The sequence below is a fragment of the Capra hircus genome, chromosome 19 (assembly GCF_001704415.2).
Source record: "Capra hircus breed San Clemente chromosome 19, ASM170441v1, whole genome shotgun sequence".
Classification (NCBI taxonomy): domain Eukaryota; kingdom Metazoa; phylum Chordata; class Mammalia; order Artiodactyla; family Bovidae; genus Capra; species Capra hircus.
The window spans coordinates 39011175-39038795 of record NC_030826.1 but is presented as its reverse complement, the minus strand read 5'-3'; the positions used below and the strand labels follow the sequence as shown (position 1 = coordinate 39038795).

Sequence of the window (27621 nt, the reverse complement as noted above, 5' to 3'; positions counted from 1 at the left end):
AGGGGGCGTTTCTTGCTTTTCCCGGCAGGACTTCCTTTTGCCCTCGCAGTGTTCCTCCTCTCTCCCCCGGGGTGGGGATGGTACGTCCCACCCTCCTCGCATTCCCGCCCCTCCTCCCCTCCGGACCCGTGGTGCCGCCGCCATCTTGGCACGTCAGGTTGAGGAAAGACCCGAACCCTAGCTCTGGGGGGCCCGGTCAGGGAGATGCTCCCGCAGTCGTCTGCGAGACCTACCCAGCCCTCCTCCCCTCCCTGCTAGGGCGCGGGGCTCTGAGGCGCGCGGAGGCCGGCTTGACTCCTGTCGGGCCCGGGGAGGAGGAGCAGGCTGGGCGGCCCGCTACCTCCCCGGGACGGGCGGTACCACCCAGGCAGGGAGGACAGGGCCTGGTGACGGCGGGGCTGCGGCACTGCCCGGGGCGGGGTGCGGAGCGGGCCGGCCAGCTCCCTGGGGCGGGGCGGGGCGGGGCGGGAAGGGCGGAGCGTGGGGCGGACGGAACCACCGGGGCGGGGTGGGGAGGTAACGGGACGGGCGCGACCATGGCGCGGTGAGGGAGCGGGGGGTGGGGATCGGTCCGGGGGAGGCCTGGGACCGCTGGCTCGTGCGCCGTCTCGGCCGCCCCCCCTTTCGCTGCCGCCGCCGCCGCCGCCGCCGCCCCGGGCATGTCGTCCAACTGCACCAGCACCACGGCGGTGGCGGTGGCGCCACTCAGCGCCAGCAAGACCAAGACCAAGAAGAAGCATTTCGTGTGCCAGAAAGTGAAGCTATTCCGGGCCAGCGAGCCGATCCTCAGCGTCCTGATGTGGGGGGTGAACCACACGGTAACCAGCCCCTCCGAGCGCGGCCCCGCGCGTGCTCACGCCCCCCGCAGCCCCAGGGCCCTCGCTCGGCAGGCCCAGCCAGTGACGCCTGCAGCCCCTAGCCAAGCCAGTTGCACGCCCACCCCACCCTTGCACGCTGTCCCAGCCGGGTGTGCCTCCCCGCGCGCCACGCGAGGCCTGGTGTCAGCGACGGTGGCGTGCCGTCGCGTCCTCTCCTTCCCTCCAGCCCCTCAAGCTTCATGCGTCTGGCTTCGGGCAGCCCCCGGAGCGCAGAGAGAAGGCCTGGGTGGGATGAAAGGGCTTTTATCCCCTCTTCCTCTCTTCTCACCTCGTTCCCGTTAGTTGCATTTGTTTTCCTCCTTGTTCCTTGTAATGGGCTGCCTAGCTCGCTGTCCAGTTGAGAGGCAAGTGGCATTAGTCTCCCTGAGTATTCCTCTGTGGTCGTTTGGTTGATGTGGCTGCTCAGAGTTTCTCCATCCTACAGACCTCCTTACGACCGACTGGAAATCTTCCCTGGGTTTCCTCTTTTTCTTCTTGGAAGATGTATCCACTGGAGAAGCACGGGGTTCCGTGGACCATGGAAGGACCCATGGGGTCTTCCTGGGTTAGGGGGAAGGGAGAGTGCAACCATCTGAGAGGAGGTGAGGCCTGCTCATGAGGACCATTCATAGTAGAGGACCTGAATTCTGTGGGGTTCATGTCAAAGATGTTGACTTCTCAGATGTGCTTTCTACTGTATGTAACGATGATTAGGATAAGAGGTTCCCTGGATCCTTGGGTAGCTTTGGGATTGTCCAGTAGTTTTTGTTAGGAAGTTGGAACCCAGCACAGTGTTTAAGCAGGAGGACTTTGTGTCCTGTTTGTTTGGGGTCTTCTTTCTCTTCCAACTACTTGCTCCTTGCATTCTGACCATTTCATTGAGTTCCTGCACCGGAAATGAGGAGAGGAAGTATGAAGACTTGAAATGCCACTTCACCAGCTAAAAGTTGGGAATGAGGAAAATGAAGCTAATGGCTTGAGTTTTCTGTGGATATCAATCAGTTCTGTAGGCTCCCTGACTTCTCGGAGCACTTGAAATTGCCCACAAGACCAAGCGATGACAAAGGGATGCAGGGCTAGCAGGACTTTTTGCTTTGCTTTACTGGAAGAGCCTCTGGTTGGAGATTGATGAACCACAGTCCCAGCCAGGGTTTTACCTCTAATATGGAAATGTATGAGTATGGTGAGGTCTAATGAAGACAACCAAGTTTTCCTGGTCTTGGCTGAGTTACTGTTTTCAGAGACTTCACTGAGGTGAAGGTCCTGGCTAAGGTGGGGAGAACCACTGGTTCTCTGTGGTCTAGCTTTACGCCTAGACCTCTGGGAGCTATTGTTCAGTCGCTAAGTGGTGTCCAACTTTGCGATCTCACAGACTGTAGCCCGCCAGGCTCCTCTGTCCTCCACTGTCTCCCAGAGTTTGCTCAAATTCATGTCCATTGAGTCAGTGATGCTATCTTATCACCTTATCCTCTGCTGCCCCCTTCTCCTTTTGCCTTCAACCTTTCCTAGAATTAGGGTCTTTTCCAATGAGTCAACTCTTCACATGGAGCTTCAGCTTCAGCATCAGTCCTTCCAATGAATATTCAAGGTTGATTTCCTTTAGAATTGACCTATTTGATCTTCTCTGGGAGCTGCTTTGATCCAGTAGTCCAGCAGAGTTTGTTCTGTCTGCTTCCTGCTGCCTCAGGGGTCATCTGACAATATTGCAAGGGAAACTGGGTCATTAAATATGTGAACCCTATGTCCTTGCCTGGAAATCAATCCTTGAATTTGTTGTGGAGCTTGCTTCTCACTAGAAGGCATCCTGTCTCTGTGGAGAACTGGTAGTGGTCTGAAAGTCAGGACTATTACTGCTAGTTGGAAGGGACTTTGAGACCCTTATTTTATACATGAAGAAATGAGAGCCCTGAGTGGAGAATTAGTTCACCTGTGGTCTTTTGCAGAGCAAAAAATGCAGCTCATTGTCCACACCATGGGCTGTATTGGCTGATTATGTGCTTGAAGGAGAGGTCTTGTTATATTTGCCTCCTGTTCCTTGTCCTGCCTCTCAGCCGAGTTCCAGGACAGATGGGAGTTATGGTCCTCTCCAGTTCAGTGGCTCAGTCGTGTCCGACTCTTTGCGACCCCGTGAATCGCAGCGCGCCAGGCCTGCCTGTCCAGCACCTGGAGAGCCTGAATGTCTGCTCAGATGTGTCTGCCTGCGCCTGCCCGTTCCCTCGGTGTGTGTGGCACTTGGCTCCCATAGGCAGGCAGTGAAAGTCTGCTGAGGGAGAGGTGTCCAAGATTCTCTTTGACTAGGCAGCCACCCTCTTTGCCAATTTTTAAGAAAGTTTATTTGAGAGCTATCTGAGAAGACATTGACTTTCAGCAAGACCCAAGCCTCTGGATATACTGAGCAAGCACCTCAGGGGAAATGTACTGGGCACCGCTGTCCTTGACAGGCCCAGCTTTGGAGATCGGTTAGTCAAGAGTTTTATTGCTTCCTCTTGACTTGGAATAAGGTCTAGGATTTTGTGGGTCCCTGTGTGAAATGGAGCATCTCCCCAGAAGACTATAAAATCTTGCAGTTCTCAAGGGAGTCAGGACCAATTTGTTTTGGTGGATTGATAGCCTTTCTTGGAGGTTAACCTTCCTTCAGAGCCCACTGCTGCAACTTTTTGCAATCTAAGTTTTTAGGGGAAAAAAAAAATCACCTTTTGTTTGTTTCTTTAGTTTCTCACCCATTTAAGCATTTAGACATTGATGGTCTCTGGCTGATGGTGTATGGTAGATGAAGGATGGATACATCTTTATCTATAGCACAGGTCAGTTGCATATTCTCCCATGAGGTGGGTGATTTACTTCTGGGTGGAAAAAGAGGCCTTCGAACTCAGTATTGAAACAGGACCTCCTGTCATGGACAAGAGATGCAGCCTCTAGACTTTATGGAAGAAAAAGGAAGACAAGGTCAGAAGACTTTGGATTTGTTAGAGGAGAACTAGTAAAGAGAGACAAACTAGTGTTTTAGTGGATGAAGTACAATTCAGGGGGCCTGGAGTTAGGGACGAGATGGCCTGGGAGAAGTATGTAGAGATCAGAGGAGGCAGACATGGCTTGATAACCTATTGGCCATTTTAGGGACTGGGTGTGTATGAAGCCTCACCCCAGTGATCAGAGGAATAGGAGAGATTGATGGTAATTATGTTTAACCACGTGGGAAGCTGCCAGACTGATTCTTCAAAGTGACTGTACCATTTTACATTCCTGCCAGTAGTGTATGTGGGTTCTAATTTCTCCAAATCCTGTCAACCCTTGTTATTGTCTTTTTTATTTCAGCCACCTTAGTAGATTTGAAGTGGCATCTCATTGTGATTTTGTTTTCCTTTCCTAGATAGTTAATGATGCTGAATATCTTTTCATGAGTTTATTGGCCAGTTGTATATTTTCACTGGAGACATATTAAGATCCCTTGCTAATTACTTTTTTGCTCATTTTAAAATTGGGCTATTTATTTTTTTATAATTAACTTGTAAGAGTTCTTTATATATTATAGATTCAGGTCCCTTATCAGATACATGATTTGCAAGTGTTTTATCCCATGCTTCGGGTTATCTTTTTTACTTTCTTGATGGTATCTTTTGAAGCTCAAGTTTTTAATTTTGATGAAGTCCAATTTATCTATTTTTCTTTGGTATGATGAAGTCCAATTTATTTTTCTTTGGTTACTTGTACTTTTGGTGTCATATCTAAGAATGCTTTGCCTAACCCAAGATCATGAACATTTACTCCTATATTTTTTTCTGAGAAAAACTCAGAGTCTTCTAAGAAAAACTCTTTTAGCTCTAACTCTTACATTTAGATCTCTAATCCATTTTAATTTTTTGTGAATGGTGTGAGGAACAGATTTATTCTTCAGTCTGCTCAGTTCTCCCCCACATTCTTCCCCCATTCTGTCCACACACTGTCTTTGCTTAATGCAGACCCAGAACCTCCTTTCCTTGCCTTTTCCTTTTCTCCTGCTGCTTTAAAAATCTTCAGTAAATATTTCTGCTCTATGAAGCCTTTGGATGAATTTGTCCTCCAGCACACCTTCTCACCTCACAGAGAACGCTGAGACTCAAAACCAGGAGCAGAAAAACCAAGGTGTAAAAAGAGGAATAAACCCAGGGGTGGATTTGTTGGCCCTTGTGACTCTCTGTTCTTCTCTTTTTTTCCTGGAGTTTCAGTCTCACTCGGACCTCCTTGGTCTTGGGAATGTGTTTCCCAACTTGTCAGGTTTTCTGATGGTGGCAGGTAACAAATGATTGCCAGGTGGCCAGCCGATGGCTGAGCCACCGGCACAACCCTGGCACGTGTCGGGAAGCTTCCTGGGTAGCAATTCCTATGAAGGTCACACAGGGAAGTTGGAGTTCCCAGGAATCAGAAGTTCACCAGATTAGAACTAGCGACTGAATTTTCATGTCCAATCAGATCAGCATAGAGTGAACTCACTGCTCCTAAGTTCTCATACAGCTTGTTGTAGCATCCTCATTATTTATGCTGATGGCTCATAGAGTTGATCATGTGGATAATCCCAAAACCACTTACATGGTGTGAGATACAACAGACTTACCACCCTAATATGTTCTGCATCATACTACTCCAATGAGCTGCATTCCGCAAGCGCACTTCTGCTGAAGGTGAAGGAGGTTGGCCCAGAAGTGTGCTAGATAGTAAAGAAAGGCAGATCTTCCTGAAACATTGCTGTAGTCATAGGCTTTCACACTCCAAAGCTTTTTGTCATTCTCTTTTGTCTACCAAGTTTATTCTTCTCTCCTGGGCTTTTAAGACTCATTACATGCTGGTCATAGCCTCAGTAGCTAACCTTAATCTTCTTTTCCATCCTCCAGACCGTGAATCTTTGGCATGGTCACACCAGCTTTGCCATCTCTTTTTCCTAGTGTTAGTCATCTTTCAGTCCCCTTTTTTCTAACCATCTGCCCTTCCATCCAGCATTTATTGTGTAACTGCTATGTACCATCCATTGTGCTAGGGACATAAAAATGGGTAAAATAGTCTCTTTTTTCTCCGGGCTCAGCGTCTAGTGGAGAAATCAAACGTGTAAACAAGTAATTACCCAAGCGAATGTGATAGTTAGGGTATAAAGATGAACAGAGGAACAAGTGGGCAGTTCAGCCTGGGAAAGACAGGGAAGCTTTCACAGAAGAAGTGTTATTTAGCCATATCTTGGATGATTCCCTTCTCTTTTTGCTGCTGTAGCCTGTTACCTGAACATATATACACACACACATTACCTATGTGTGTGTGTATATATTTGTTCAGTCATGTCCACCTCTGCAACCCTATGGATTGTAGCCCACCAGGCTCCTCTGTCCATGGGATTTTCCAGGCAAGATTACTGGAATGGGTTGCCATTTCCTGTTCCAGGGGATCTTCTCTTCCCAGGGATCAAAGCTGTGTCTCTTGTGTTTCCTGCATTTGCAGGCAGATTCACTAGCGCCACCTGGGAACTATTCTAATAGCCTTATAAATGGTCTTGCTGTCTCTTATCTTTGCCTTTTCCAAGCCTTACTTGATTCCAGAATTACCTTTCTATATCACCCATCTGATCATGCGAATTCCTGGACTTAAACCTGAGAAGTCTTCACTGCCTACACAGTTCAGTTCAAGTTATTATATAGTGGACAAATTAAGTTCAGATTCAGGCTGTGTGCCTTAGTATAGCTTTGGAGTAGTAATTTTCTCTCTGAGCCTCATTTTCCTTCTCTATAAAATGAGCATAACACTTACCTTGACGATTATTAGGACAGAGGGAAGGAATGGAAAACACTACCTTAGTCCAGGTAGCTGCCCATAGAAAGGACTGCACAGCAGTGTCAACAGCCCAGGTTTTGGCACCAGCAGACCTAGAAGCAAATCCTGACTCTGCACATATTATCTGTGTGACCTTGAGCAAGGTACCTTGCATCTTTTGCAAAAGGCAAAATCAGATTAATAATATTTCATGTGACTATTAAGTATTAGAAATACAGAATAAAATATATATATGTGGGATATAAGATACATAATAATATAGAGAACTGACTACTTATAGACATGCCATGAGTAGGAGCAACTGTTATTTACTAATAGTGATAATGTCCAGGGCTGTTCACCTGTCATTCCTGTACTGTTTCCCTCCACTTCTTAGTGCCTCTGTTCTATCCTGCTACTCTTCCTCTCGCCCTTCCCCCCGACCAAAAATGGGCAGTATACTTTTTACCTCTGAGGCTTATAGTTCCCACAGCTGGGATTCCCTTCCTTGGGTTTTGTGTTTTGTTCTTTTTTTTTTTTTTTTCCACAAACTACCTCTTAGGCCTTTCTCACTTGTATTTCTCCATAGCTTCTTTTAGCAACCAGCTCTCCCACTCCCAGGCAGATGCAGTCATCTTTTTTAAAAATTTTATTCATTTATTAGCCATGCTGCACTGCTTTCAGGATCTCAGTTCCCTGACCCGGGATGGAGCCTGGGCCATGGCAGTGAAAGCCTGGAATCCCAACCACTAGGCCACCAGGGAACTCCCAGATCAGTCTTTTCTCAGTCTGCTGTTTCGTCTCCATTCATGACTCTACAGCGCTCATCACATTTTATTTGTTATCTGTCGTCTGTCTTCCCTGCTAAACAGAGACCGTATCTTTTCGTTTTTGTGTCGACAGCTTCTGGGACAGTAATGGCACGTAGTAAGGCTACATTGAGAGACGTAAACTGAATGCGAGTTTAGCCGAGTCTCAGATCTGGAAGGACTTTAGATGCCAGGCCAAGGAGTCAAAACTACCCTGAGGCTGGTGAGGAGCCATGGAAGGTTTTTAAGCAGGGTGTAACGTGACCTTGTCGTAGGCTCTTCCAGCGTCAAGTGCTCTTGGCGATCCCAGGCAGGGCGTTAGGTTCCGTTCTAGCCTGATGTGTGAGCGCTGGGACTGGCCGTATTTTCACCCTGCTCTGAATCTGCTGTTTGGTTTGCCGCCCCTGTGTTCTGACTTACTTAAAGGCCCCTTGACTTCAAGTTTTACTGCATCATGGGTTTGTCTCATCTCCCCAGTAAGAGGATAAGCCTCCCACTTTTCTGTGCACAGTGCACACAGCGCTCCCTTGCTGCACACTCTTCTCCCTAACATGAAGTGAAGCATGTAGTAGGTATTTCAGCAAGTGCTTGTTCAACTGAAATTGAATAGAACTCTCTGGGGATATAAAATTTAGCACAACTAAAAAAAAAATAGTACAGCTAATCCCTAGAGTGAATCATCTACATGTGGCCCCATGGAAATGAGGGTGAGTCTACATAGTTCAGCTGTATGGATTATTCAGCAGTATATTATCTGTTAGCAATTTCCTGCTGTTGGGTTGTATAGTTGAGAATAGAATGAATTGAGAACTAAAAACTGACCAGCTTACAACTGTTCAAACTATGCCACACTTTTGAGTTACACAGAAAATTAATGAACAGCTCTTGTTAGAATAATTCATCCTGGCTAAGAGGCAGTTGACCCCTCTCAATTGGGTGTTCTAGTCTTTCCTAGTTCTCCCAGTAACAAGCCCTGACCATGGCATAGAGTCTTGATTTTAGCCTAACTCAGATTTAATCAGTAGCAGATACCGAACCTTTTAGTATAAAATACTCTTTGGGTCAGTGGTAAGTTCTTTCTAGGATGGAGGTATAAGCTAGAAAAGGACGAATTGTATAAAGAGCCATGAACTTCTTTAAATCTCGGAGCCAGACTTAATATGCCCGGAAAAAGGGTGTGGCACAGCTGCCATGAATTGTTTCTGTTGGCAGGGAGACAAGAAGTGGAGTGGTTTCCTCTGTAGGCACATTCTTAACAATCAGGTTGTCTTGTGAGCACTCCCTGGAAAGATAACTGCGGGGTGGTTTTGTGTATGTCTGCGGTGGTTTAGCCAGTGGTGGACATCTCAGACCTGGATGCTGGAAATTTTAAGCATACAGTTTGATCAATTTTGACAAATTTATATACCCATGGAATCATCACCCTAAACAACACATAGAACATTTCTAACACCCTAGAATTTGCACCTCATATGTCCCTTTACAGTCAACCACACGACTGCCCAACCCAGGCTATGTCTCACTGGACTCCCTCACTATAGATTCTAGAATTTCATATAAATGGAATCATAAAAGATGTACTTTTATATCTGTGCCAGTCAGTTTTGCCAGCAGTTTACTGAGGCTCTTGCACCACTGCCAACTTAACACTACTACCCTACGGCCCCTCCCCGTACACATATCCTTCGTTTCCCCAGGAGTAAATTGGGTTTTTCACCAGCTCTAGGAAGGAATGGTTTCTCCCGCCCAGTTACTGCATTAATATGAACTTCCTCCATCCTCTGACATTTCTAAATAAAAAAGCTTTGGAACATGAAAGGGGCAGCAAATTAAATGGTATTTCCCCCCATTTATGCTCCTGGAGGAGTCCTAATGACTAGGTTATTCCCTCACTGCCGCATGGGGCCTCATTGAGATAATAGGATTTGCAAGGAAAGTATCCGAGAGACCCAAGACTGTACTCCCCCTGCCCCCTATCCATTAAGTCAGGACTAAGCTTTCCTCTCTAAATCCTGAATGCATTAGTGGCAACTGGGTTGAGGGTCAAATGTCAAATACTCTGCTGTGATGGAAGAGGACATCTGTGGCTAATTAGGCCACTAATTGGCTAAACTGGGATGGGGAAGGGCAGGAGCTGCCTTCTCAGCTCTGCATCAGTGGGAGGCCAGTTCCCTGTGCAGCCTCCAGCTCCCTGAAGGGGATGAAAGACAATGAGGTTTGTTTGCAGTGGGGGCAAGGCACCCCTCCCACTCTCCCCCAGTTCAGCCCAAGGCAGGACGTGGCTTTAGGAACTGGCCTGATGAAAGCAGTTAATCAGGAGAGTGAGAGTGAGCCAGTAGCCAGATGTCTACCTCTTCTGCTCACTTTAAATTTAATTCTTTACTTTGGAGGTAAGAATTATACACCCACAGAAACCCACCCAGCTTTTTTCTTGCCCCAGGCTGCTTTCTGGAGTGATCTTTAATTTGTATGAAGATGTTCAAAGGCCTCAGTGAATACTCAACGTATATTGGGTGATATTTATTCACTGATCCATTTATTTTTGCATTTGATAAATACACGTAGTCTCCACTGTATGCAAATCATGGTGTCGAGTAGCTTGTGTGGAGCCTCCAAGAGTCAGGTGGATGGTCTTTGCTTAAAAGGGTCAGTGATACGATCTTGCCTACTTACACTCAAGGAGGCTTGTGAGGTTTATGAGCATTAAATGCAGTGTGAGGGAGGCTGTGAGATGGCCAGAAGAGGGATACAAACAAAGCTTTAGGAATTCCGAGATGGGAAAGAACATTTATAGTCTGGAGAATCATGAAAAGCTTCCTAGAGGAGGTGGGCCTTATCAGGTGGGGAGAGTTAGAATAGGTAGAGATGAAGTTGGGAACATATTAAATAGTCAAAGAGAAGAACAGAAATAAAGACAAGAAGGGAATCCGCGGAAATGTCTTTGGTGAGATGGTGGCATCCATGGTGTAGCATGTTATCTCTCTGAGGCAGGTGGCCTGGCTGAGAACCTCATTTTCCCCTTGCTTTGCAGATCAATGAGCTGAGCAATGTCCCTGTCCCTGTCATGCTAATGCCAGATGACTTCAAAGCCTACAGCAAGATCAAGGTGGACAATCATCTCTTCAATAAGTAAGTGGCCTGTAGAGTGGGTCTTGTAGGCCGTTCTTTCCCTCAAGGCAGTGATCCTCCCAAAACCTCAACCGTCATGGGGCGGGCAAACGCCTAGCATGGTGTGAAAGCAACACCTGGATCACAGAGCTGGAAAACTGGCTGGGAAAACGTGTTCATTTGCCTCTCCCCCTTGTGCTGTCCTGTCATCTCGGTCTTCCATCAGCCTACCTTCTGTGTCCCTCAGGACTGGCTCGGCGCAGGGTGATTCATCTAGGGCCAGTTTAGGTAACAGTGAGCTGCCCAGGAGCTGAGGTGTCTAGTACGAGGCGGACAGCAGTGGCCCTATCTTGATCTTAGTCTGAGGCAAGACCTGCCAGGCATGTTCCTGACCTGGGATGCAGCCAACTAGTGTGTGAACAACAGGCTGAGCCTGGTGCTCAGGGTTGCTATCTAAAATCGTTTTTCCCAATGTTGCTCATTGTGGCTTCTTGGATTAAAACTGGTGTCTCAGACTTTGATGGAGCAGCCATTTCCCTTGGCACAGTTTGGGACCTCCTCTAAGCCTTGTAGAGGTTCTTTCATCCTTCTGTGGGTCACCCAAGAAATACGTGGTGTTCACACTCTCTTCCTTTCTGCATTTGAATCTTGGTTCCACTCTCCATTGTCCCACAGTCCCCACCACCTCACCAGCTGAATTCTGTCACCCCACCATTCCCAGACTGTTAGCCCGGAGGAGAAGCTTGATTTGAAAACATCTATTAGTGGCCTCTCTCTGCCATAGTAAGTAATAACATCATATTCTGGAAGCTGTCTGTCTTCATAGCTGTTACTTGCTAAGTGGCCACCTGTGTAGAAGAAAAAACTATGTTTCTCCTCTGTTTGCACACAACTGCTCGTTTCTAACACCAGATATGTGGGTTTCCCCCCACATCAAGCAGTTCTGTAGGACACTAGCAAGGTGTCCTGCAGTTCAGTTCAGTTCTGACTCTTAGCGACCTGAAGTGAGCATCAGGCCTCAAAGGTTAAGGACTGAGTCCTGCAAACTACGCCCCGACCCCCCTTCAGATGCCAGTCTCAAGTCCAGGTTGTCGCTTGTGCGCTGACCTATTTGCTGTATAGGTTGGAAGTTCCCACGACCCTCCCCATTGGGTTGGATTACTTTGCTTGAGTGGCTCACAGAACTTGAGAAAACAGTTTACATGCTAGGTTACTGGCGTATTATAAAAGGATGCAACTCTGGAACAGTCGGGGCAAGAGAGGCATGGGGCAAGGTATGTGGGAAGGGGCAGGGAGCTTCCAGGCCCTCTCCAGGCGCACCACCTGCCCCACACCTCAATGTGTTCACCAACCTGGAAGCTCCCCAACCCTGTCTTTTTGGATTTTTATAACAGCATAATTGAGGAAGTCATTGGCCATTGGCAGTTGGTTCTGCCTGCAGCGCCTCTCCCCTTCCTAGAAGGCAGGGGCCTGGGAAAGTTCCAACCCTCTAGTCCTGGGTGGTCCCCTGGCTATGAGCACCCATCCTTAGAGGTGTAACAGAAGTCATCTCATCAACTTAAATTCAGGCGTGATTGAAGGGGGCTTGTTACAAAGAACAAAATACACATTTATTGCTTACCACTTAGCAAATTCCAAAGATTGTATGAACTCTGTGCCAGAAACAGGGACAAAGACTAAATATGTATTTGTTATTATATTCAATGTCACACCACTTAAGGAAGGAAGGCAGCCCTAACCTCTGAGGCAGGAAAAGGAGTTGTTCTATGCCAGAGGTCAGGGCTCAGGTGTCAACCATGTACCACATTGTACCAGGGGTCCGTGGTGTCCACCACTGCATTGACATTTTGGCCGAAAGTGAACTTCCGATGTCTTTGTTTTTTTCTTTGTTTTGTTTCTTTCCACTGATTCCTTTTGTCTTTTCAACAACTGTTATGTGCTGGTTATTAGACTGCAGTGCTGTTTACTATGAGACAAGGACCCGCCTTCATGAGAAGCCACTACTTTTTATTTCCTTGAAGTCTCCTATCCTGGAGTAATCAGAGGGACATATTTCTTTTTTTTTTCCCCCACCTCAGTTTTATTGAGATATATTTGATATACAGCACTGTCTTAAGTTTGAGGTGTCCAGCATGATAATTTGACTTATATAATTCATGAAGTGATTGTCACAATAAATTTAGTGAATATCCATCATCTCATATATGTATAGAATTAAAGAAAAAGAAAAAAAATTTTTTTCCTTGTGATGAGAATAGAGGGACACATTTCTTAAAGGTTGTTCCCAAGCACAGTGGCTATTGTCAAGATGGAGGGTTTGGAGGAGGCATCACTTCAGGTAATTCTCTTCCCTCCTGAAAGTCTGTGGATTGATTGAGGAGTGGGGAGGACGTAGATTGGTGCCAGCAGCCAGCAAACAAGGCTTCATAAAAAGATAGGATCCCAGTCAGTCGACTTAGGAAAGCACCCACCCCTTCCATCCCAGTGGAAGCCAAGGGCAGGACCTCCTGGGTGTAACCGTTTTCAGGATGTGTTGATAAGAGCCTCCCCAGAGGAGCGGGGTCCTTTGATGAGAAAAGCCTTTTCCTTTAGCTGTCAAACTGACATTTTACCTCACAGCAGCTGTTCACATGCAGCCACCTTTCTGTAGCAAGTTCAGCACTTATGAAGGAGGGCACACACTCGGTCTCACTTCTCTGCAGGTAAGGTTTTTTTTCCTGCTTCAATGTAAGTTTTATGGAAAGATAGCATATACTCAGAAAAAGTACACGTCATAAATATACAGCTGGATTAATTTTTTACAAGGAATTAAGGAATGTGCCCAAGGAATGTGAAGTTTTTAAACTTTCACATGCTCAGAATCACCTGGAGTGTGTGTTAAAAATGAAGCTTTCCAGACTTACCTCCAGAATGCTGAGGGCTACATATTAAGCACTGCAGATTATTCCGATCCAGGTGACGTGTGGACCACAGCTTGAGAAGCCCTGATGTATGAATTAGAGGAGCAAGGAGTTCACAGAAACATGTCTCTGCTTTTCCCCAGAGAGAACCTCCCCAGCCGCTTCAAGTTTAAGGAGTACTGCCCCATGGTGTTCCGAAATCTCCGGGAGAGGTTTGGGATTGACGATCAGGATTACCAGGTATGGAGTGTCTTTGCAAAATCAGGAGGGTTAGGGAGTGGGGCGGGGGGGCAGAGGGGTGGTCAGGAAGCCACAGGACAAGTAGAGGAAAAAAATGTGTCTACTATTATTGTGCTCTGTCTTCCTGTCAGGTCTCACTCCACCCTGGTACTCTTTGTCCAGTGCTGGTGGGCTCTTGGAGGAATGAGGGCCTTAGAAGTACTTCTGATGGTGCCTCCTAGGTTCAGGCTCCTCTCCCTCAGAGGGAGCGCAGGGGGAGGGAGAGGGGTCTGTGGAAGCTGCTACATTTTAGTCTGACATTCCCAGTCTAGGCTGAAGAACCCTTCTCCGTAGTTTGACTTAAAAGAGGGAGAATTGTTGCCAGCAGCAGATGAGGCCTCTTAGAGCAGATAAGACAGATTAGAAAAGGAAGACTTCAAGGGTAGTGTAACTTCTTGCCAGGTATGAGTGCCATCTCCTAAACTTGTCCCCTGTCCTGACTTTAGGAGGGGGCTAGACATGCTGGAAGCTGCCCCTTTTAGGGGGTGATCATGTCACAGAGGCCTTTGACCTATTGGGAGGAGTCAGTCCCAATATCAGGGACATTCTAGTGTGACTCACCATCTGTGGCTTCTGTCACTTCTCCACCTAGCACCTTCCTTGGACTTCTTCCCCTGGCAGACAGCCTGGTGATGATGGTGGGAGAATTTTCCACTTCACTTGTGCAGCAGTAAAAAATACAGCTGATTTTCAGTTGTCTGTCGGGGGGAAAGAGGAATGTACAGCCTAGTGCAATATAAAATGGATGCCCGCATCTTGGACAATACTGTCATTCCTCCCACCCCGCTCCTGGGAAGTCTTCCACAGAGTAGACCACAAGAAGCAGAGTCTCCTCTCCTCTCCACCAGCTCCAGGGGGCCTCCTGAGGAGGAGGGATAGGGGACGTGAGAGGAGGAAGGGATGCCAGGGCCTTGAGCAGTCAGGAACGGTCATGTCCAAGAGGTGGTGGGCCGCCCTCCAGCCCCTCCCGTTGGGTCCAAACCCTGAACTCTCATGCCCTGACCAGAGCACGAGGTTTTCTGAAAACTTCTTGCCATTAGTGCAACCCTAGGTTGTTGAGGTATCTCCTTCCACAGTGGCTCTTTCCCTTCCCTTTGGCCATCTAACCGCATCCTCTTTATTTCTCTAATAGTCTTGTGGGCAAATAATTGTGCTCAAGACTGAAAGAGGGGCAGGGAGGATGGTGTTCAGGGAGGGGACTCTTCGCTGAGATTGCCAGTGGCTGAGAGAGGCAGGAGATGCCCCCTGGAAATGAGGCAGAGGTGGAGCTGCCCTTGTCCATCCTCTGTCTTCTGACCCGCCAGAGGTCTTTTCCAGGCATCTGGTTGGTGAACACATTCCTTTGGTTGACTCACACCTTCCCCTACTCCCTCCCTGCTTGAGGGTTCTCCTGCTTCGGATTCTGATAGGAGCGGGGCCCTGGAGGGAGCAGGGACAAAGCCAGAAAGGCTCCCCAGATCTGCCTCCCAGCTCTGTACAGACAAGCAGGAGTTTGAGGCGAGGGGCGAGGTGTTGGGCAGAGCAGTGAGGACCAGCTTCCTGCCTTAGGAAGAGATTTCCAGCTTGAGGGTGCATAACAGGAAATAAAGACAACTCTATCCACTCCTTTATGCTTGACTTCTTGAATATTGCCTAAGCTTTGTCTTCATCACCCCCAAGAGACTGGGAAAACCATCTCAGTCCGCTTCCTGGTGTTCCAGAGGAGGAAACTCAGGAGTAGAGAAGTGCAGTGGCTCACCCACGGTCGCGCTACATGTGAGCGTCAGGATTAGAGCCCAGGCCCCTAACCTCCGAGGCCGAGTTTTAGGTTCTAGAGCAGCTCTCTAAGATCAGAATGAAACGAAATATTTCACAGTCGGTCCTCTTCTCATCACAGTCAAGGATTAGGAGCAGGTGGTGAGGAACAACTCAGGTCTCTCTTAAGGAAGACTTGGGAGAGATGTGAATTTCCCAAGAGAAAGGGGGCAGGTAAGGTCTCATCTACCGCAGTGCTGTTGGCTTCAGAGCAGTCTGGTCCATAAGAGAAGACTCAGAGTAAAAGTCAGAGTCCTTGTTTCCCCTTCCAAGACCAGCTTTTGTCTTGGTCCATCAGAATTCAGTGACACGCAGTGCCCCCATCAACAGTGACAGCCAGGGCCGGTGTGGCACACGCTTCCTCACTACCTACGACCGGCGCTTTGTGATCAAGACTGTCTCAAGCGAGGATGTGGCTGAAATGCACAACATCTTAAAGAAGTACCACCAGGTATGGTGAGTCGTGAGCCTCAGCAGCAGAGGATGGGTTGGAAGAGGGAGAAGAGCCTCCGGTAGAGCTTCCGGGGGGGCTGGGCCCTCTCTGGTAATGGGTGCTTCCTGATAACCAGGCACTTGCCTCCCCTGGGGCTGTGTTTCTGTGAGGTAAAATGCCTCCTTGAGAAGAAGAAAAAAGAAATGAAGATGTGTTATGGACGCAGTGCCAGTTGACCAGCTGTTTCTCGTCAGAGGTGGGGAGTTTTCACACTCTGGCACCTGCCTCATTTCTTCTGAGAGAGGTCCTGTCGGCTTAGCAGGGCCGCTGCTTTTCCCGTTCCCTCTCGCCTCTCTTCTGGAACCTGTCCATGGGAAAAGCAGGGGGTGCCTGTCTGAAGCTTGCCTGGGTCTTCAGGGAAAACTGTCTTCTCTGTGGGCACCTGAGAGGTGGTGCAGGGGCCCTCTGGCGTTTGGGGAGTTAGAGCAGAAAACCCTGGGGTCTGGCACGAGTGAGAGTGGTGAGTGCGAAGCCATTCTGTCTCCCCAGACGCCTCATCACAACCCTGCCTCTGCTCCCTCTCTCTCCCCTCCGGCTTCCCATATCAGGCTGGCAGAGAGGATGCAAGGCCGGGATCAGTGATTTTCCTGCAGAATCCCAATTGTATGAAACCAAAGAGGCTCTGCACGGCCTGCTCAGCCTCCCAGTCTGCCTTGCTAATTGGGGGCAGGGGTGGCCTTGCCTTTTGCAGGTCTGAGGAGCCCCATGACTTCACAGAATCTGATTTGGAAGCCGCTAGTCTAGAGACGAGACTTCCCTTGTAGCTCAGTCGGTAAAGAATCTGCCTGTGATGCAGGAGACCTGGGTTTGATTCCTGGGTTGGGAAGATTCCCTGGAGAAGGAAATGGCAACCCACTTCAGCACTCTTGCCTGGAGAATCCCATGGGCAGAGGAGCCTGGTAGGCTACAGTCCATGGGGTCGCAAGAGTCGGACACGACTGAGCTACTAAACCACCACCAGTCTAGAGGCTAGAATCCCAGGGGGCGTGTGAGCCTGGGAAGAGCCCTGTCTGTCCCGGCGCCTTCACCTGTTCCTTCCTCCCTTGCTTTCTAGTTCATAGTGGAGTGTCACGGCAACACCCTTTTGCCACAGTTCCTGGGCATGTACCGACTGACTGTGGATGGTGTGGAAACCTACATGGTGGTCACCAGGAACGTTTTCAGCCATCGGCTCACTGTACATCGCAAGTACGACCTCAAGGTAAGAGCTCTGTGTTTCCCAGCTCTGTGGCCCTCTCTCCCGGAGGCTTGGAGGGGCTGCACCTCCAGCTTCCACATGTTGGGAAAGCCGGGGCATAGGTTTTGGTGTGGACAAGTGGCTCTAGAGTTGCTACTCCTAACTCACTTGAGCCGAAAGCTATCTCATGTCCAAGTGACAGTGACAGGTTATTCGAGCCGCAAATGTCCCCTGTTTATGTGCAGTGAGTGTTCTTCAATTCCCATCGGGGGATGTGCACCCCGAAGGCAGCAGGGCGGGTCAGGCTGTGCTGCACACACACCCTGGCAGCTGCCCAGGCCTCGTGGACTGTGCACAGGCACATTTCTAGACACAGTGAAAAACACACTTGTGCCTGTGAACCGCAGTGCTCCGCTGTTCCCGAACCTGGCTTCCTGACCCAGGTCCCTCAGACCCCTCTCCCTCTCTCTGCTACCTGCACTGGCCTCCTTTCTGCTCCCACGGTGCCCATGCTCTCCACACCCCCAGCACCTCACAGAGGCTGCCTGCCATTGTTTCCCTCCCTGCCCTCTTCTCCACCTCCACCTCCCCCCACCTAATCACTTCCTACTTAGCCTTTCAAGCTCAGCTCAAATATCACTAATTCCAGGAGGCAGGCTTTGGCCACACCTCTGTCTAGTCTAGACCGTGGTCCTGTACTGCATGCTCTTAGAGAGTTCTGCCTTCTCACCTGTACCACTTTGCACTATTGTAATTAGTGGATTAATTAACTGTGTAGCTCCTGCTTACTGCCTGTCTCCCCTGTTAGAAGGAGAGCTCCTTAAGGGTAGGGACTGAGTCTCTCAGTTCAGCCCTGTTTCCCGAGCACGGGTCTGGTTATAGTCAGAGCCCTGTACCCAGTCTGTGACAGAGGAAGTGAACAAGTTGCTGCCTCCTGGCCCCTCTAGGAGTCTAACCAGTCTACTTGAGTTCACCGCTGCCGCGCCCTAAAGACTGGTCCATGTTTTTTTCGCTCAGCGGAATTTGCCTCAGCTCGGACTTCTCCTGACAGCTCTTATCCTTTCAGGGTTCTACTGTTGCCAGAGAAGCGAGTGACAAGGAGAAGGTATGCTGGGGTCTGTGCTCATCACTTGCGGAATGGGTCACTTGGAATCAGAAACACCTTCTCCCACCCCTGCGGTCCCTTCCTCCACTGCCGTCCAGCCTAGTTCCTAGACACGCAGTCTGTGGATGTGAAGTACTGTGTCACTAAGCTCCTGCCTGTCCTCATCCTTGGCCTAGGCCTTGGTCACCAGCCTTTCACCTTTGCCGTTGCTGGGCTCTTCGTAGTCCTAGAGGGCTGGCAGCTTCCACCTCAGCCCAGCCTGAATCAGTGAGTGGCTGCTTGAGCCCTGAGCTCAAGGTAGCTCAAGCCTGGTAGTCCAGGCCCAGAAGGAAATCCTTTGATCAGTTCTCATTGTCTGACTCCTGCCACATACTTGCCATCTCTGCCTGTCCGAAGCTGGGACTGTAGACTCCTGGACAGAGCTGTTTATCAGCAGGTTGGCTGTCTTCGTGCCAAAGACCCTTTCCTCTCCTGTATCATTACCCACAGCCTTGGAGGTGCACAAAGTAGGCCGCCAGCCTAACACTGCTATTGCTCTCTCAGGCCAAGGACTTGCCAACCTTCAAAGACAATGACTTCCTCAACGAAGGGCAGAAGCTGCACGTAGGAGAAGAGAGTAAAAAGAACTTCCTGGAAAAACTGAAACGGGACGTAGAGGTAAGTACTTACCCATGATTTTGCTTTGGTTGAGCTCTTGTCCCCAGAACAGAAGCCTCCTTCACCTTAAGGAAAGTTGAATTCACTGCTTCCAGAAGTGTGGACAAGAGGAAGGTGGTGATTTGAGCCATGTGGGTAGTTGCTTGCATCTAAAGCTCACGCAAGTATGCGTTCCATTTGGGGGGACACAGTTTGTGCTGGCCACACCTGTGTGACCCAGTTTGAAGTGCTTCCCCTCATTTCTTCTCTCATCTGTTATCACCTCCTTTTCAAACTCCGCTTCAAGCTTCCTTTCTGTGTTACCCATAGTGGAGGAGGCATCTAGGTGTCAGAGTGACAGGAAACCAACCATTAAGACCCACCAACCGCGCCTTTCTCTGGCTCAGATTCTCCCACTTGCCTTGCAACTTTCTGGTTGGCAGGGGACTTCCTGTGGAGAAGTTCTTTGGAGAGGACACGTGCTAAATAATGAACGTGATATCTACACCACTTGATAACTTGGTGCCTCCTATTTTTAATAACTCGGGAGCCTGTTTATTACAACGAAAACGTATAAACTTTAGAAAATGTTTTTTTTAATTGTGGTAAAATATGCATGACATAAAATCTACTCTCTTAAACTGGTTTTGAGAGGCATTCAGTACATTCACGTGGTTGTGCAACCATCACCACCATCCATCTCCAGAACATTTTCATCTTCCCAAGTGAAAATTCAGTACCCATTCCCTCTTCTTCCTTGCCCCTGGCAGCCCCATTCTGCTTTGTGTTTATGAAGCCGACTGCTCTAGGAATCTCTTATAAGTGGATCATACAGTGTTTGTCCTCTGTGTCTGGCTTATTTCACTTGTCATAATGTCTTCAGAGATCATCCATTCTGTGCCTTTTGTCAGAACGTCCTTCCTCTTTCCTGAGGCTGAATGATATTCTGTTGAATGTATGTACCGCATTTTGTTTACCTGTTCATCCATTGATGGACACTTGGTCTCTAGTTAAGATTAACTAGTTAATCTAGTTAGACATCTCCAGAGAAGCAGAGGAGGATGTAGATAGATAGATGTTTACTATAAGAAATTGGCTCACAGGATTATGGAGGCTGAGAAAAGTCCCCGAATCTGTCTGCAGTTGGCCACCTGGAGACCCAAGAGAGCTGATGGTGTAGTTTTAGTCCAGAGGCCAACAGGCTCGAGACGCAGGAAGAACTGATGCTTCTTCAGTCTGTGTCTGAAGGCAGGAAGAAGACTGATGGCCCAGGTCGGAGGCAGTTAGGCAGGAGGAGTTCCCTTTTACTCATAGGAGTCAGCCTTTCTATTCTTTTCGCCCTTTAACTGACTGACTGAGGCCCACCTACTTTAGAGAGAGCAATCTGCTTTATCAGTTTACCAATTCAGGTGTTAATCTCCTCCATGAGCACCATCCCAGACACACACAGAATAGCGTTTGACCACAATTCTGGGCACCCAGTAGTGTAGTCAAGTTGACACATAAAATTAACCTTCACTCATCATTGTGAGTAACGCTGCTGTGAACATGGGTTTTACAAACTTCTTTTAGGAAGCTTTATCTTAACCACCCCCTACTGTGTTTGTACCTTTATTCTGAGGTTTGTCTAGAGTCTTTCTCCTCCTTTTCCTACTTTCCTCCCTGCTCTGCCTGCAAAGAGGATTTAAGACAGTTGACACCTTCATTTGTCTTCGCTGGCTTGTTGCTTTGTAAACGTTTGCAGGCGGATAGGAGAGGGTGTGGCTCACACCGTCTCTCTCCTGGGACCCTGGCCACTTCTCCCTTGGCCTTGAGAGGGCTTTGTCCGGAAGTTCTTGCAGTGGTGCGCTTCACCTTTCTCAGAGGACTCTGTGACCTTCCGTCGGGGCTGCTTGTGCTTTTAGTTACTTCGTGGGCCTCTAGAGAGAGCCACTGTGGTGCTGCTGTGATTCTCCATCTAGTTCTCTAGGTCATTTGGACAGTTTGCTGCTGTGTGACCACAGCAGGAGGCCGGGCACATGGCTGACGGTGGCCGCTGGCTAGTGCACAGAGGATTTGGAGCAATGACTGGCCTCACACTAGTTAAACTGGAATGCCGGCTGACTGTTCGTCCTCGTCATCCCACGCTCTTCGTTCTTCTCCAGGTTATGGAGTCCTAGCTCGGGAGACTCAAGCACAGTGCTGCTCCCAGCGCTTGCAGGGAGGAAGGATGCATGGTGCAGCATTCCATTCTTTCCTCCAGCTCACCGTGGCCGCTCAGTCCCAGATGGAATTGACTCTTCCCGCTCCGTGCAGGGCTCCTTCTGCTTCCACTCCCGCAGCCTCTACGTGCCTGACTTGTCTTCCTTCACTAGGATCAGCCTCGACTCCTTTCCTCAGGGAGGCCCTCTTCCCACTGCTGGACTCACACAGCTCCTCGCCCTGGAGGAGTGACTGTCTTCACCATTAGACATCGAACTTGTTCAGGGCAGAGACTCTGATGTCTTGTGCTCTGCTGTGTTTCAGAGTGGGAGAGTTAAGTTGAAGGAGTGCCTTTTCTCCCCTTTCCAGATGCCAGTCTGCCACGTCAGATGTCCCATGTTAACCTCTGCCTTCCGCCTTTCCTTCCCCCACCTCCCTAGTTCCTGGCCCAGCTGAAGATCATGGACTACAGCCTGCTGGTGGGCATCCACGATGTGGACCGGGCAGAGCAGGAGGAGATGGAGGTGGAGGAGCGGGCCGAGGACGAGGAGTGTGAGAACGACGGGATGGGCGGCAGCCTGCTCTGCTCCTACGGCACGCCTCCAGACAGCCCGGGCAACCTCCTCAGCTTTCCCCGGTTCTTTGGACCTGGGGAATTTGACCCCTCTGTTGACGTCTATGCCATGAAGAGCCATGAAAGTAAGTAGGAGCCTGTGCCTGCCAGGCCCCTCCAGCCCTCATCCCACCCCCTGCTTCAGGCCTGTTGCTTAGATGCCCTGTGGGTGCCTGGGCCTCCACCTTATTAACTGCTGACTCTGGCCTCTTTTTGCCTTCGGCTGCCATCCAGGGTTACCACCAGAAACTCTGTCTTCTGGGGCCCTGGGTCCTTCTCTGTCAGGCCTTCCTTCACCTCTTTGCGTGTCCTGGATAGCTAAGGCCTGGTTTAGCTCAGGTTCATGGGAGGGGCAGAACCTCCTAAATAGTGTCATGTCAACCCCACAGAGTAGCTGTGAAGATCAAATAAGATGAGAGCTATGAAAGCTTCTAAGAAGGACTCCATGGGTCATTTCTTTTCTCAGATTCAAAGTGACAGGGATGAATCTGGATGTTGTATCTGAAGGGTGAAGGACACAGATGCTTTCTGCCCTTGTCCCTGCCTCTTCCTCCTTTCCTGCTTCCTCTCCCCCTTCAGGTGCCCCCAAGAAGGAGGTGTACTTCATGGCCATCATTGACATCCTCACGCCATATGACGCTAAGAAGAAAGCTGCACATGCTGCCAAAACAGTGAAACATGGGGTGAGTTCTCCCTGTCTCCATCTAGGCCCGGGTGGTGGGCCCTCAGGCCCCGGGGGGCTCCTGCTCAGAGACACTCTCCTGCCCCTTGTCGCTGCCCAGTTGCCTTGTGTCCTCTCTTTGCCATCTACACCCCGTCCCCATGCTGCAGCTGGCTGAAACACCCAACTTGTTTTTCCCCAAGTTCTCTGGCTCCTTTCCCCCAGGCTGCTGGGCATGTCATGCATCTTGTTGACTGCCAGTAATAGCTTTGTTTACATGCCATGCTGCTTCCCAGAGGCCTGTTTCCCCATGGGCTTCAAGCTACTGTTCTCCAAACGGGCCCCCACAGAGCTCTGGAGCCTCTCTGCCGTCTCCCCCCTGCCTTGTTCCTACTTCAGTGGGTGCAGCCCTGGGATTGTGAATCAGCGAAGCAGGGCCAAGGCACTTCTGAGACATGGGAATGATTTCTCCAGGTGGCCCGCCCAGCTGGGGGCGGGGCAGTGCCACCTCCTGATTCAGGCCTCTGTGTATTACAGGCGGGGGCCGAGATCTCTACTGTGAACCCTGAGCAGTACTCCAAGCGCTTCAACGAGTTCATGTCCAACATCCTGACGTAGTTATCTTCTACCTTCAGCCAGAGCCAGAGTGCTGGATGTGGGGTCGGGGATTGGAAGAGAGAGAAGGTGTTATCTGGGCTAGATGGGAGGGCGGGGAGCAGAGTAGGGGTCGGGGAGGGCTTTAGCAACGTGACTTCAGCCTGTGACACTGAGAGAGACTCTAGCAGGAGGGGAGGGGATGTGCCATGCGTGCGTGTGCTCACAGGATGTAGCCTCATCTGCTTACCCTTGATTCCCCCCGCTTTGACCTAGGTTAAAAAGGTGTTTCCTTTTTGTTACCTTGTAACGTCGTAAGATACCTTGGGGCTAGAGATGATTTTCTGGGTTTATTTGGGTTTTGTTTCTGAAATTTCATTGCTCCAGATTTGCTATTTATAATGATTTATGTCATCACCCTATCCACCATCTCCATCCCTGCTCTGCTCTCCAGTCCCTCAATTAAAGAAGCACCCACAGACCCAGCGAAGGGGCCTCTCAGAGCGAGATGCTCTGGTGCCGGAGGAGAAGAGGTTAGACGCCTCGGCCCTGCTGCATTTGCTCTTGTCTGGTTAACTTAATTTCGTGGAGTGTTGTGCACAGCTTCCTCTACCTTTTTGGCCTCGGCTCCAAGTGAAATGTTACATAGTTCCTCCATCTAAATGCTGTCCCTCCCAAAGGCATGCTCCAGGTCACCGTCAGGCATCTTGGAACAGAATCAAAGATCTCAGAGGGGAATGAGTTCATCCTCACCGGATGGTCAGGGGTGGGTGACCGCTGGTACTCAGAGAACCCCATGATCATCACCCAAGCCCCAGGCTCTTTGCGGCCCCTGGAGTGCAGACATCATCTCTGTGAATGAAGCCTGTCTCCCACTGAGTGAAGAGGAACTAGAAAGCACCTCTGGATATAACAGGACCCTCATGCTTACATGGTCATTTCCCCTTGAGAAAACTCCAGAAAAGCTGATGACTATCGAATGAGGTCTTGTGCCCTCCATCCATTTACTTCCTTCAGATCTTCTCCCAGGCATTCTCATTTGTAGGTGAGCTTTTAGCTGGGGCCTGGGGCGCTCCTTACAGAGATACCTCTTCAAGCCCCGAGGCTTCCATGCAGTAATGTGCCACCTGGATGGTTGTGGCCAGCAGGAATGGTGTACCCCGCCCTTCCCTTTGGAGTGTGCCACCCAAGCCTGAGGTTGCTTCTGAGTCACTTGAGGATCTGACCTGGGAAATACAATTTGGAGGCCTGATGTGCAGTTCAACCTGGCCCAACCTTGGAGCTGTGTTTCCTTGATGCATAGACTTTTTGCATATCTGCTACCACAGGCCTCCTCAGGAGTGGCATCTGGCTGCTTCCTTCAGGATCTCTACCACCTTCTGAGCCTGCTACTGAGGCCTCAGAACTGCGTCCTTTTGTGAGGCCATCAGAGCAGTCTGGCCTGGTCAGGAGAGAAAACAACCCTGTGCTGGGGGAGGTACATCCCTGCGTCTTCTCACCTCCTCCCCAGGAACTGGGGACTTGGGATGAGATGTGGTGAAACTTGTAGATAACTCTGCAAATGGAAAGAAATTTTGTGGAACCATTTTGAATGAATGGATTGGTTTCTTCGGCTTTGTTCAACCTGGTCAAGCTCAGCTTCTGAAGCAGGAGCCGGCAACATCTCTGTGCCCGATGCACAGCATTTAGGTCAGGTGTAATGGAAACCATGTTCTTGGACTCTGCTGAGCTGTCAGAACCCTTCCGGAGAGGCAAACAGGCCGGACAGCTGCCCTGGCCCCCGAACGGGGCTGTAGGTATCTCTGGGCAAGACCGCGAAGTGACTTGGGGAAGAACTTGTACCAAGTGGCTCATGGAGAAAACAGATTTCACTTAGGGAGGGGGTAGTAGGAATAATGTTTGGACTTGATTTCCCCATCTTCTAATCAAGAATGAAAATTTGAATCTGCTCCTGGTCGGGACCAGCAACTCCCGATCTTGGCAGGCTGTCCTCGGGGCCTCCACAGCCCTGGGCTCTCTCCAGCTTCCTGCCATTTGGTCTGCTGATCATGTCCCTCATAATGTGTATGAAAAGTGTAACCAGTTGTTCCCAGTTAAAGGTGAGCTACCAGATATCTAACTTCTTTAACATTGAGTTTTTGTGGGGTGTATGTGTTTTTTTTTTTTTTTTTTTTGTATATTGTTTACATTTTGAGAGGTAGCATTCTGTTTTAAATGCTCTTTTTGTTTTTCTGACAGTATTGTTGACCGGGTCAAAACATTTAAGCTGTGGTTTGGTGGATTTTAAATTTTTTTAAAAGGTCATTCTCTGTGCTATCTTCAAAACCTTGGGTTTGGTCCTTTAATTCCTTTGGCATTCAAATATTTGAAAGCTATTTATCTTGGTTTATACAAGGTTTTTCTCTTCTTTTTGTAAGGATGATGTTAAATTTGGTTTGCAGTTTGAATGTAGAGAAAGTGAAGTGATCCCCAAATTTTTGTCTGTCCCTGCTTTTTTCCCAGTCCTCCCATGCCTTGTCTGGGCAGTAGAAGGCATCCAGGGGCAAGTTACTACCCTCACCATCACTCTGGAGCCAAGAAGAAAAGCTGAATGGTTTTACGGCATCCCAGAATAATTTGGGGTCTCCCAAGAACAAAGGCATAAGAATAGGACACGGCTGCCTGGATGAGGCCTGGTTGGGGATAAGGGGGGATTATTCTCCATTCTCTCCCTCTATCACTTAACCAGTCACAGCTCTTCCCATCCTGCCCCTCTTCTTCTGAAAGTCTGTGCTGAGAAAACTCTCATCTCCGAGGTCTCCTCACCAAAGCGAAGAGTTCCCCTTAAATCTCCACCTCAACCACTAGAAGGCGGCCTCTGGCCCTTGTTCCTGTTAATGAACCACTGAGTCTTCATCCCCCAGTACGAGCTCCTTCCCTGTGCCTTCCAGCGTGGAGGCTTCGGGGCAGGCTAGGAAGCCAGCAGTTTCAGGGGCACAGCCCGAGGCGGCGCTCGATGTCTCCTTATTTAGCTCAGGGGTTACTGGTCTGTGGCACGTGCTACAAGTCGCCCCTGTGGCTGAGTGGCACTCCCTCGGTCCCCACTACAGGCAGCTTATCCTCCCTGCCCCCTCTTCCTCCTTGTGTTCCTCTTGCCTGTGTTTAGGCCTCGCACAGGTTCCTGTAGTGCTCAGGGCTTGGGACTACATGCTCCTGCCCTGCTTTCTCCCCTTCACAGTCTGCCAGGGTCTGCCCAGAGGGGTGGACCAAAGACCCAGGACTTTTCTCAGTAGCCAATCCCACCCTCCTCTAATTGTCTTTTTATCAAGTTGAAGAGAAAATTTCAGCAATCCCCAGCATTTGAGCTACTCAAATGTTAGGGGCCAGAAGGGACGGTGTGTTTAAAACCACCCTTAAAAGGCTCTGACCTTAGACCTGTGGCTCCCCCAGTTCCAGGGACCCCACTTCTTTCTGGCAGAAATGTGGGGAGGGGGCTCCAACCTGAGCACAGGAATCAAAGGGAAAACACATTCAAACTGCCCCCAAATCTACCAGCCATCTGCAGAGGCTCTGTGACACAGCCCTGGCCTTCTGAAATGAGACACTTAGGAGGTGTCTCCAAAGGGAAGAGGAGACTTGGCTGTCCCTGGCGATCCTTTGGAGGCTGGGGGAGGAAACTTCCAGAGTCCCTTCTCCTTGCTCAGAGCCATTTTGGGAGGAAGTGGGAACCAACAGCCTTTGGGGGTAAGGCCTGGTGCCACTCAGCACACCCAAGCATCAGGTCAGGTCATTGTAGTAAAAAAAAATGTGAAGTTTAGATTCAGCTTTTGGGGGAGCAGGATAAACTACCACCCTACCACATGTGTGTGACTTCTCAATTTCCCATTGCAATTTCCATTTTTTTTAATAGGAATTTTCAAACCCCTGTGCTTGTCTAATGTCTGCTCGGAACAATTCGAGACCCTGTTACTGTTTTAAGATGCATGCATGTTAGAAGATGAATCTCCAACCCGAGGAAAAAAATAAAACTCAAAAAAGCTTTGTGTACACACCTGTTATATGTGAGTCCTTTGGAAATAATCCTTTTATCTTTTTCCTAACTAGAAGGTTTGGGTCTGTTTCAGGGACTGCTTGGGCTAAATCTGAGCTTGAGTTTGAGTAAGAGTCAGGACCTCTGATCACTCATTTTCAGATGCCGTTAATAAGCAGTGACTAAGGTGGTGCTTAAGAGACGTGGGTTCAGTCGGTGGGTTTGGAAGATCCCCGGAAGTGGCAGTGGCAACCACTTCAGTATCCTTGCCTGGAGAAGCCCATGGACAGAGCTTCCAGGCGGGCTACAGTCCATAGGGTCACAAAGAGTCAGACATGACTGAAGCGACTTAGCATGTACACCTGCAGGGGCACAGACCCCCGAGGGTCCACCTGTCAACCACCTTTCCCCTCACCCTGCCCTCTCAGAGGAATGGACAAACTGCCCGCGCTTCCCCAGTGCGCAGAAGCAGCACTTGGTGGAGCCACACCTCTGTCCCACTCTCCCTTGACCAGCTATGTTGTTGACTTTCTACAAGTCACTTCTACTTGCCTCCACTTCTCCACCTCAACTTTTAAATCCAATGGTTCTCAAGACTGTGGTCCAGGACCACACCTAGGAACTCACAAATCC

General features: G+C 49.3%; 1 protein-coding gene across 4 annotated transcripts; it reads left to right on the top strand.

The window, feature by feature from the left end:
* On the top strand, window positions 127-27007 carry PIP4K2B (phosphatidylinositol-5-phosphate 4-kinase type 2 beta). Of its 4 annotated transcripts, none has more exons than XM_018064986.1 (10): window positions 127-818; window positions 10470-10567; window positions 13590-13686; window positions 15818-15970; window positions 17067-17213; window positions 18256-18294; window positions 18838-18951; window positions 21552-21810; window positions 22304-22407; window positions 22923-27007. In XM_018064986.1, exons 1-10 carry the CDS (start codon window positions 660-662, stop codon window positions 23001-23003), a joined length of 1251 nt encoding a protein of 416 aa, XP_017920475.1. In that variant the 5' UTR covers window positions 127-659; the 3' UTR covers window positions 23004-27007. The 4 variants fall into 4 exon arrangements, with proteins under 4 accessions (XP_017920475.1, XP_017920478.1, XP_017920476.1 ...); XM_018064989.1 differs by lacking the exon at window positions 127-818 and adding an exon at window positions 2793-3316; XM_018064987.1 differs by lacking the exon at window positions 127-818 and adding an exon at window positions 3384-3661.